The sequence below is a fragment of the Triturus cristatus genome, chromosome 2_2 (genome assembly GCF_964204655.1).
Source record: "Triturus cristatus chromosome 2_2, aTriCri1.1, whole genome shotgun sequence".
NCBI lineage: Eukaryota > Metazoa > Chordata > Amphibia > Caudata > Salamandridae > Triturus > Triturus cristatus.
Window position 1 is genome coordinate 466,153,268 of NC_140582.1, and position 12,448 is coordinate 466,165,715.

The 12,448-nt window shown below is 38.7% G+C and overlaps 1 protein-coding gene across 2 annotated transcripts in view; it reads left to right on the forward strand.

Annotated features, from left to right (window-relative positions):
- Positions 1–12,448, forward strand: part of BBS7 (Bardet-Biedl syndrome 7) — a 368,412-nt gene that overhangs the window by 149,973 nt on the left and 205,991 nt on the right. For both annotated transcript variants that reach the window (XM_085641566.1, XM_085641567.1), the window contains exon 8: positions 5,211–5,341. In XM_085641566.1, the coding sequence (XP_085497692.1) occupies positions 5,211–5,341 (131 nt within the window). The remainder of the gene's footprint in view (positions 1–5,210; positions 5,342–12,448) is intronic.

Here is a 12,448-nt window from a genome sequence, read left to right on the forward strand (position 1 = left end):
TTGCCGCTCAAAGCATGACTGTCTGTGGATAGGGTCAGAAGTTCGGCCGCTGTGTAAATCCGGGTTTGCTCAGGGGTTTTGGCCCCTGGCCCCGGTCGGACGAGGACGTACGCAGACGGGCTTGCCTTAGGCGCGCCAGCAACGCGTCCGCTCCAGCGTGTCTATTTCTCTATTCCCTTTCGTCCACCAACCAATCAGCTCTGCTGAGCAGCAGCTGTTCTCCCCCTGAGCACTAGACCGCGTTAGCAAAGCAGAAGTGCTGAGAACCTGGGAGGCGCTATCGGCGAGGAACAGTTCAAATTCGATTTTATACAAGTGCAATTTCATGGTAGGAACAAGTGCAAAACAATAATTTAAAAGCAGTTTTAGAAAGACAGTTTCACTTCAATACCGGTTTCTAGCAGCAGGGTGAGGCTAAAACTAATTAAAAAGTGCAATTTGAAAGGTGCTTAAACGTTATTTCAAAACCAACTTTCAGCATGCCATGAGGACCGCCTCGTGAGCTTTGGTGTGTCTCCCTCAGTTATGCTACATTTGTGTCGCAACCCAGGAAATCTTGATCACGCACCCCAGGAGACAAATGTAGTCCCCCGTCAGACTCTGGTTTCACCTTCCCGCAAAGTCTTTGTGTACCATACTCTTCCAAGCAAGGGAAAGACCTCCTCATTTGTTTAGGTCGAGTGAGTGAGCTACTCTGTCTGAGCTCTCAGTTCCAGCGCATTTGTCACTGAGAACCAGCTGAGGCATGAACCAGAAGAGGAAATGGAAATGACCAGCTGTGCCCTGCCAGATCATCAATTGTGAGGTAAATCTTACTGAGAACTGAATATAAAACAAACGTTGACCCCTAACTAACACCTAGGAAATTAATGTTCCTGAAGCCAGTCAGAGCTGGCCCATAGAATATACGGACAGGCCTCTGTCTCACAGCAAATTGTCAGGACTCCTTGATATTACCTTGCCACTGTGGAGCATTGCCTGTCAGAACCTTGTGACTGTCGATGTAGCTATTAGCACCATTGTCCCTTTCTGCCTAGTGTTAAGCTGCATAATCAGAATGAAGTACTTTTTCTTATTCTGAAATCACTGGCTGGACATTGATTTATTAAACCTTATTCTGTGTTTTGTTGAGTTCGAAGTCTTTAACCCTCATCACCTCCCTGAGTACGCCTTGGACTGCTCTTTTAAGTTTGAGTTTATTGAAACCATAAAGACATTACAATACACAATCAAAAACCGTTAAGAAAACATAAGTAACCATAATATATACAATAAAGGATAAAAAGCATACTGGTTACAATAAACACTATATCCTAGAATAAAAAAGAGAGAAGAAGAAAGAAAAAGAGGAAAAATGGGGGGGGGGAGGAAGCAATATAAATGTCATTAGAAAGAGTCCGAAATAAAATGTAACAATAAAAAGGAGCATTGTATGTGATTAAAACTCTAAAAAAAGATATAATTATAGAATTGTACAAATATAATATGTAAAACAGCATTAGATTGTTCGACAAAAAGACAACGAAACAAAATCAGGGCGGTTTACGAACATCATCTGACGTTCTCACAATAGTAGATAAATATGTAGTGAGAGGAAGCAAATCTCTTTTAATTGCTAATGATACAGGGGTAACATCATTGGTATCAAGCCTATGATGAAAGCAAAGGGCATTCCACCAGGCTCTGTAAGTAACTTTATCCGCATGTTTCCAATTTGAGGTGATTAAGTGTAAGGCTATAGCAAGTAACAAATCAATTAGCTGAAAATGTGATGGGGACTGAGGCCAAGAAGGGGATAAAGAACCTAGAAAAATATTTGGGAGGGAAAAGGAAAGCTTAGTGTTAAATATTTTGTTAATTTGAGACCAAACTAAATGCCAAAATGTATCAATAGTGGGGCATTCAAATAACATGTGTTTTAAATCGGCCCTTGAGCATGGACAGGACCAGCATTGTGATGAGGTGCTAGAGGAGAAGGAAGCTGAATTTGCAGGTGAATATAATGAACGTTGATACACGAAATAAAGAGTTTGAGTAGTGTTGGCCGCCCGTGAGGTTTTGTGGATCTTTAACCATAATTTATCCCACACAGAGACAGACCAGGATTGCGATAAGTCCTTTTCCCATGCCAATTCAGTCTTCGTTTTGCACCTTACCGAAGAAGATAATAGACATTTGTAAAGGGAAGATGCAGAAGGGGAGGTGTTTAATAATGGAAACAATGTAGAACATGTTGTAGGGAGATCAGGAGAAGGTGGAAGTAATGAAAGATACTGGAGGAGAGAAGGGAGTAGAAGATCATATTGTTTCTTGAAAGAATTAGGAAGAGCAAAGTTAGATTTGAGGACTGAAAAAGATAAGGGTTTATTATCAGACAAGAGTTGATAAATCCATACCAGCCCCTTGGAATACCATGCTTTCCAATAGAAAGCACGATTTTTGATGCATAGTAATTTATTGTGCCAAATAGGTTGTTGAGAAAGTGAATTAAGCGAAGGATAGGAAGACGGCAGAAGAGGAGTTAAGAGTTTGTGTGTGTAAGAAATGACAGAATGACGCAAAGAGGAGGTTTTAGCAGCCTTGGACTGCTCTGCCTCACTTCTTTGAAGGTGTAGTGATAAGATGGTGCACTTGATATCCGTTTTGGGTTTTGCAAAAAGAAACGGTCCAGGACATGAAAGGTAAATTGACCCAAGTGATAAAATTGGGGAACAGTAACCCGTTTGGAATTTTCAGCATCAGTACTGATGTGTGTTGTACTGACGTTCATCAGCAGCTACCTAGGCATAGAAGAAAGACTAAATTGTTCATATCTTGGGGTGCAACATAGTATATAAATGCATACATCTAGGCACGCACCCTAATCCACACAACTGTTTGACACCAGTACTTTATCTGTTTTTCACCTGATCACCAGAGATTTCCAGAAACACATTCACGTGTAGACTTTTAGCCTACCTTGGAATCAGCAGAGCTGTCCATTACCAGGCATCAAAGTGGTGCCATTTCTTTCAAGCCCTGCACCAGTATGTCTCATTCATGTTTTCACAAGAAAGTGGATGCAAGAAGAGCACTGAAAAAGACATCCTTTCATTTCAGTTTGTATGCAGATATGTACATTGTTCCCCCCCCCCCCCCCCGAGCTCGTGGCAGCTATATGAACATAAAATGTTCTGCCCAGAAGTACACTTGGACATTTGTCAGATTCCGTCCTATTTTCCCTTTCTTGAGAATAAAAAGCTAATTTCCGTCCCTTAGGCAACAGTGTGAATGATGTCGTACTATCCTACAAAGTAAAAGGCAGCACAAGCAAACATTTTGTCAAATTGTTTTAGGCAGCTCCTATGACTCTAATTGTCATGGCTGGAGTGGCCTCCTGCCTTCTTTCTCCAGTAGTTACCTCATAGGGGCATATGCATCAACATTAGCATTTGCGATTCCTTATTAGCGAAAAATAAGGAATCGCTAATAAGGAATAGCAAAAGGCTATGCATGTAGGAATCGCTATTCAAATAGCGATTCCTTAACATTCCTTATTACCGAATCGGTAATACCGAATCGTTAATAAGGAATACCTACCCATTCATTCCTATGGGCTAGGAGGCCCATAGGAATGAATGTAAAGCCATTCTGTATTAGCGATTCGGTATTACCGAATCGCTAATAGCTGGAGCACTTTCAAGGGTGCCAGGGTGTCAAAAGGACACCCTGTTGCACCCCTGAAAATGATATGTGCACATATGTTGCACACACACATGCTCTAAGGGCATGTGTGTGCGCAACATGACACTTTGAAAAATGCACAAAAGTGCATTTTTCAAAGTTTTTGCAAATTACCATGCAGTTCATCTTCATGGTAATTTGCTCCCCTTATTAGCGAAATCGCTAATTTTTTAACATTGATGCATTGCATTTAAGGAATCTCACTTTGGGATTCCTTAAATGCAATCGCTATTTAAGGAATCGGTATTTAAGGAATCCCTATTTAAAGAATCGCTATTTAAGGATTCCTTAAATACCGATTTCTGCTTTTGGGTTGATGCATTGGGATTGGGTATTTTTTACTTAATACCGGGAGCTAATAAGGAATCGGTATTTTACCGACTGGATTTTGGCTTGATGCATAAGGGTGATTGTTTTTCTTCAGAATGGTCCGAGCATGAGAGAAAATAGCTACCAGAAAAACAAATCCCAAAAAAGGACCTGAGTACTGTTCGATGCAACCCTGCAGTGCAGATGCATGTGTCCTGGTTTTACACTGCTGCTCATATCCGACCTTGTGTGAAACCCTACACTAGTCAATCCTATAAAGAACATATAGTGGACTTTTTAGCACACAAAATATCTTCTTCATGTCCTGGCTTGAAACACATTTTAAAATGGTGCCAGCTGTCCACAGGAGAGAAAAAAGATGTGGTTACTTGGTTACCCTGTAATCTGTATAATAGCTTAATTTCAATGTTAGCACATTATTAGGATCATCTACACAAACACAAAAGTGTTGTAATTTGTAGCATAGTGCTTCAACCTTAATAAAATCCACACTTGTGATGTTCTGAAAAATGTAAGTTCACGGAAAATGTCCAGAAAATGCTTAAAGGAAATACTGTTCCATGTAAGTATCGTTCACTGTATTCATTTTATGCATTTTGTACATAAGTGTAGCCTCTAGCAATAGATTAATTACGCTTTTTGTAGTATACACAACAGATTGAAATACACTGTAACACAAAAATTGAGAGATTTGAGCTGACTTGCATTAAACTAAACCATTCCAAAGTAAATTAACGTTGCACCTTATGCCCCATACTACAAGCCCTGCCCTCAACAATTAAAGAAGAGGTACATTGATTCCTGTTAACTCCTTTTTGATAACATCAGGAAACTGCTGTCAGTAGCATGTGTGCACCTTATGTCTGGCCTATGAAATTTGATTTTGAGGTCATAGCTGCATTAGGAATTTAAAATGTGTGCTGTTCCATCTGTAGGGCACCTTACTACTTTGTTGCATTTGCTGGCTCGTATAATTTTCACTGACATGTGTAAATATGATTATTGGGGGAGTATAATGTAAGTTGTAAAAACCCACAGCCACCAACCCTGAGGAATATTCTTTTTCAAGTATTGGGGATTCACATTTCAACCACTTGCTTTTTTTGTAGTTGAAAATCTGATCAGTTTTTCATGATGTATTTCTGTCCTGATTCCAGGCATTTTGTGTATTGATAGCTTTGATATTCTGGGAGATGGTGTCAAAGATTTATTGTTGGGCCGTGATGATGGGATGGTTGAGGTCTATGCCTTGGACTCTGCAGGTGAACCTGTTCTTCGGTATGAGCAGGTAAGTAAAATCAAACCCTTGAATCTTCTTAATGGCTGCTGGACTTGAAGGTGGTAAATGCATCATGCTAGTTTCCTATAGGTCTTCCCCATCCTGTATAAGAAAGGTATTGCTATGTTAAGACGGTTCTCTAAGGCATTAAGTCTCCCTCATGCCAGGAGGCAGCTCTTTAATAGACTTTATTTTGGATGTATCCAACAAGTACTCCGTGTATCTGCTCCTTAATACAAGTTGTGTTGTTTTGCGAGTTGCTTCCTGATCTGAGTTTACGTGCTGGGCCATTTCAAATCATTTTGGGGTTTGTGTGTGAACCCCTCGCTGAAACTTAACAAACAATAATCGAAACAAACTAAATATATGTAATTATTATGAAATCTAATCCCGTATTGTTAGTCTTCTCATTTTGTGTTTCTTTCTTATGAGTGTTTTAAAGAAGTTGTTTCTCCACATACTCTTGAGTTCAGATGGATTGATTTATGATTTGAAATACTACTTGAAATTCATGACCCAGAGATCTTTGTCAAGTTTTTACCTACGTTAAACAACAACTAGGGGTGTGGAGTGCATTAAACCCCCCCCCCATCTTTGTAATTATGCTTGTCAAATGCAAGCTATCACAGGTTAGAGCATGCATATTACAAATAATGACAAACCAGAAACATATGGATTTGTCCAAGCAACATTTAGGTTGATAGTAGAACAGGTTAAAAATACTTTTGCAGGCCTTGAAAAATCATAAAAATGTTACCAGGCCTGCAAGTCTAGTGACTTAAATAATCTACTTGGCTTAACTGTAATGCTCTTGACCCATAAACTGGCTTCTAATTACGTCATCCTTGGCAAATGTTTTAATTAACTGATTTTTTTTAATTATCACATTTGATATCACCTTCAAATATGTTAGTTCAGCATGTCTGCTGTACAAAAAGCTATTTTGTTTGATTTAATAGACAAAACCTTTGCTCCATATATAATGCAAATCTTTCTGCATATAGGATAAACATAACCCCTAACTTGTCTCTTAGTTCCTTAACAGCTTTCTCATCAGGACGGGGGCAAGAAAGTTTCTCAAATCGTGTTTAAAAACTATTATTTTTAATAAATACGTAACCAAAGCATGAAGTAGTAGCACACTGTCATTTGCAATCAGCACATTTTACATTGGAATAGCCACAAATATTCCATGTGACAAGCCGTTTTACTGATAAAATGATATAGGGGCTCATTACGATGTCGGATGGAAAGCCTCTGCCCGACAGCGTCTGAGCCCTTACGACCGACTCGGTCAGTTTACATTCCGACCACCCGATTACGATCTTCGCAGTCGGAACGTAAACCGGCTTGTCATTCCGACTCGGTTCTGACCGACTCGCACAGTATTCGCATCGTAATCTGGCGGTCGGAACCACCGACCTCAAGTTGGTCGGTCCCCAATCTGAGAAGGTGTAGTGCGGAGGCTTTCCGCCCGACATAGTAATGAGCCCCTTAGTGTACAAACAATAATGTTTGGAAATCGAGTTTCTGCATACAAGTCTTTTGCACATCACTAAGTAAAGTTTTCTGATTTGTTTTGCCCTTATTTAAATCTTTGTTTGCATCACACTTCCGAATGACAAAAAACACGTGCTTTCATAATTCCTGATATATTTAGAATTTTTGTACTATTTATTTATTTCAATGTTGTGTGTTAGAAAAAACTGATATCCTACAGCCTTGTGTTTCACAATGTCAGACAGCTCTCTTTACAAAGTCCTCTAACTGTGGTAAGCGAGAGAAAAGTAAATACACTTTTCCAGGATAAGATAAGCAGCAATTGGTAAAAAGACAAACTGGCATTTGACCCCTGTCCTTAAACAGACAGCAAATGCGGAGAGAAAAAACAAGATTTAAGGGATCTTTATTGCTAATTCACTTTCTGAATGAACAGAACACCTGTTCCTTTCCAGCCGCAAGTTCACTCACCAGAATGTACCAGTAGGTCCTAAAAATAGCTCGACCTGATAAAATCTGACTTGCCATAATCAGTGGGGTGAGTAGACGTTTTCGAATAGACTTTTGTATTGAGTCTTTCTCTCTCTCTTGTTTCCACCCTTTGACAATGGCTACCACTAGTTGAATAGTACTTCAACAGCTTTCAACCATTCCAGTACTTTCTGCATCTACGTGAATTTCTGTCCCGTCCTATCCTTACCTTTCATCTCCATTGTGATAGTAATGTACTATTCTATTCTATGTGCCTCCATCCGCCATACAAAAAAGTTCTTCAACAAAATATGTGAATACAAAATGTTTACAAAGCATATGCATCCTTTAGGTACTGGCCCTGCCTTGTCATGCATCTTTAGTTGTTCCAACTCAGTTCCAGTTTTTCCACTGTGTAGACATGCACTCCATCTTTGATTGCATTTTGTTATAGTTTTAGAAAACCCAACTAAAAGATGGTCGCCATGACTAAGCACACATCCACAGCAGCCTTTTTTGAAAGCGGGTTCTTCATATAAAACAAAATCCACTGAAAGATGCTCGCTGCATATGTGTGCACATGTACACTCTTAGGCAGCCATCTTGGAATGGCCAAGAAACATTTTAAGATGACTGTATGATAGTAGTGCGGCAGATGGTCCTCAAAATGCTAAGGGGCATATGTATGAATCCTAATTCCCATTCATTCCTATGGGCCTCTTGGCCCATAGGAATGAATGGAAAGGGATTCCTTAATTGCGACTCGCAATTTGCGAGTCCCAATTAAGGAATGCGTAGGAATCGCAATTATTATTATTGCGATTCCTACCTACATAGCAGTTTGCGAGTCCTTAATAGCGATTCGCCAAAAATCGCTATTAAGGACTTGCAAATCTGTCTTTTAATACATATGCCCCTCTGTGGCTTAAGGACGGAGAGCAAGCGACAGTCAGTTGGTGAGATGGGCCTAGGGATGAATAAGGAGAGATTAATAAAACCAGTAGTGGAAGCTGGCATGGAGAGAGAGAGGGAGGAGAAAAAGATCCCCGATATACGCTGCAGTGCAAGATCAAATTTAAGCAATTGAAAGTTAAATTGCCTGTCAAAACACATTAACACCAAAATGCTCCTGGGGGGGACAAAACCAACAATAGGGGAAAAAAAGCCATTTAATCATGAGCAGATATGCAAAATGAACAACACAGAACAATCTAATCATGACCAAGGAGTTGAATAGTCCCCTCCAAGTATATTTAAATTATTGGAAAGAATAAGCCTCTTAAAGACTGCTAAAACTGTCTGTAGCCAGAACATAAAATGTAGCAGTTCTATACTGGTATTGAGACCTGTACCAGTGGTTCAAATTCAGATGTAGTGATGAAGTTCATGTATCTGATTTCTGCCTCAAGGGTCAAACACATGAACTTGACATGGATATGTACTTCCTTGTGAAACGAACAGATTCTTCGATACATTTAGAATTACCAATTCATTCAAGAAAAATGGTAATGTTCATGTCAATCAAATTATTTTATTGTTTGATGAAATACCCCTAATTACAATCTAATTTATATAAATACTAAACTAATTCTGTGTTTCATTCATTATGGTAGTAACACTCAATGCATTCGGGAGCTACTCTAACCCTTCCTCGGGGAAAACAATATTTTCTTTGTGTTAAGTATTATTTTAGGTAATGGAGTATAAAATATATAGCCAATAATTCACACAAAAATACAATTCTATCAGTTTCCTAACTAAAAATGAATTATTCTCATTAGTTCAAAATTTCAGCACACTATTTCACTTAATCTGCAATTTATACCTCAGAGCTAGTTATGACAAGCTCCTCCTTTTCAATTCCTCTTAGTCCCCTCAATTGCGATAAACTCATTCTTGTCCCATTAAAACAAATGTGAACAGTAAACTCTTATAATTAAGTAAGAAGTGTTCTGAAAGCAGTAAGTGCATATTGTTGGTCCTTTCTGTTAATTGGTATGGGATTTCTGTGTTTTTACTGTTGTTTTCTTATATGTTGCCTTTAATCTGGTTAGCAAGTTTAATAGTATTAGTTGTCAACCAAGTGCAGACTCTGTATTTTACAAGAGCACTTATTGACTTTTGTACCTCAATCACTTCCATTAGGTACATGTTCTCTCATTCCCTACAAAATAAATATTTTCTCTTTAGTTATGACATTTTCCGTTTCGTGCATAAATATGCTTCTTTCTTGATTAATGAACTTGTGTCATCCAGTCCCAGGTGACAATTTTTATTGCTGCAGTTGTCTGGAAAAATGTCATTCCTGGATTACCTGCCTTTGGTACTCTCAGTGATTTAAAATTAAGGGCTTGATTTAGATCTTGGCGGAGTACCCCATCACACACGACGGATATCCCATCCATTATATTACACGTGCAAGAATATAATGCATTTGAAATATCGTGTCAGGAAAAACCACCATGTTTGTGACCGAATATCCCATCCACCTAGATCTAAATCGGGGCCTAAGGTCTTCTGAAAAATTTGCTTAAACCTCTTTGGGGGAGTGATCAGGATTATCTTTGCAGTGACAAACATTCATCTTCAATTTTCCACAAGTATTTCTTGAGTTGTAAGAGATGTCTTTTCCAAGGGAAAGCTCTTAATCAATTTGCCATGTGATAATCTATAAACTCCAGCCACTCTTTAAGCAGATACAATGCTTAGTGTTCAAATAGCTTTTACTGACGTGTATTTTTTTTCCAGGACCATAGCAACTTCCTCACAATTTGTGGTTGTGAATAGTTGAATTCAATTCACAAAGTGAAGGTTTATGTAACTCTTTATTACGGTAGAACACTTTTGTGTTTGGTACACTTTTAAAGCATAAATTCTGTTAAGAAGGTTCTTTGATTTCTTTAAGTAAGGAAAGAGCAGAATGAAGTTTTAGTGTGAGATCTATCGGACTGTATTTGCTTGTTTCTTGGCAGGCACCCTGTCTCTAAAGTACTTCAGCTGACTGGTGATACATGCCAGAATTATGTTTACCTTCCTCGCGTTCCTTACGGCTAGCCCAGGGCCTTTAGAAAGGGATGAGTCTAATTTTCACTTCACTGTTTATTAATGTTAATAAACATCTTGTGATAGAAAAGGAAAAGTTACTTGCTGGAATCATCAGTTTTCTGGTGCATATCCTTAATCACATTTATAACAAATCTTCCCACCTCCGCATTGGAGCATTGAGGAATAGAAGCAGGGATATAGAACTAAGACCATATGTCCTTCAGAGTACCATCAAAATGAATTGACCATCTGTCACTGCTTAATGCAGGATTTGTAGATTTCCATGGGCAGCGTAAATGTGATAGTGTTTTCTCTGTGATGTCGCATGCCTATGGAATTTTTTTTTTCTCTTTTAAAAGTTAAAAAGGATAAAAAAAAATTGGGTAGCAATCCTGCTACATATGTTACGTTTTTAATTTTCTATTTTTTAAATGTGTTTCTTATGCTTTTATATTAGAAAAAAAGATATTCAGCCACATACAGTGAGCCACTTTTTCAAACAAGCTGTGGTATCGCAGTGTACAGTTTATATTCCTTCCCTCTACAATATTAATAATCACACTCGCAGGCATCTGACTCGCTTATGCATGAAATGAAGCATAAGAGCATGATAGTTTTCCTGACAGTCCCTTGCTTGATGCCTTTTCTTTTGGTTGCTGGCTTAAGAATAGTCATAAACTTAGTTGATGTTCTAAAGGTGGGGTTATTGCTATCTGACTAGCCACATTTGGCATAAACTCTTCAACAACCTACACATCAGATTTTCTCCCATTGGAGTACTCTCCACATATCAGTTGAAGATTACTCTTCTGTTTGATGTTTCCATGTAGTTTAACCACCACTGGAGCTTTAGATGTAAATCTTCTAGTAATATATTCTTCTCTGAAGAAGGCAAAACCTCTGGAGGTGATGAACCTTCAGTCTCTGGAAGGTCCTGTATTGTCATGGCTTTGCATATATCACTTGGAAGGATGAACCTAGCAGTCCGACCATCGCGGGCCATTCTCTCAGTGAGAACTACTTTGTTATTAACAATGAGTTATATTCCTCAGCTTTTGTGAAGGAAAGCTATACATTGTGTTACTGAATCGATCTTGACCATTAGTCTCCTGTTTGGATTCCATTTCTTACTTGATTCTCTTCATAATAAAACTTGGGTCTTTCAGCCGGGTAACAACCATGTTAACTTCTCCTCTTTGCTTCTCCCTGGCCTTTGACTTTAAAACCATTGTGTTAATACAGAATGATCCTCAGTCATTGAGTTCTGAGAGCTGAAATCACTGGCTTCAACAGTTTTGTGAATGCCCACAGTGCTCCTGATGGAATGAACAATAGAAAGAAAAATGTTACAGAAAATGAGGTATAGGAACCGTGTGTCCAGGGATGGAAACAAAGCTATGCGCCCTTCAGAACCAGAAGTATCATAAAATGTCCTGTTTCCAATCGATCTTGTACAAGATTGATTACCTCCTCTTTAGAAAGCCTGTACATCAGCTTGATATTTAACTCTGTGAGACTGATTATGGGCCATAACTTGTCCTTGTTTTATACTAAGTTGTAAAATACTTAATATCACCCGTGGGCCATTGTTACTTCTCCGTCCATCAGTTCCTTTTGGGAAAAAATGGATGCAATTTGGTGGCCTCCTCTGCCTCAGCATGCTGTAGTTCTATTCTAAATTCTTCTATGAAGACTCAACATAATTTCTAGCCCCTTATTTTTGAAAAGTTAAATCACGCGTCCCACTTTAAAGGAACTTTAAAAAAAAAAAAAAAAGTGTCGATTTGTGTCCCTCTTCATTGATGTCTTAAAAGGTGCTGTCTTTTACCTCGTTCTTATATTTCTTGATTTTCCTGATATCTTCTGCTGCAATGTCCTATATCTCAACACCTAAACAGACCAATGGGCCCTAGCCACTGCTGGACTTCCTAAAACCACTTTGGAAAAGGTTTTCTTTATGGATAATTGTTCCTAAATTAGGGCCTAATTGTCTGGTTGAACTTGTCTGTCTCTATTAAAAACAGGCTGCCAAACAGTAATTCTTCCATTCTCCAGCACTGTAACTTTCATAGATTCAAATGCTTAAGTCATTGTTTGTCA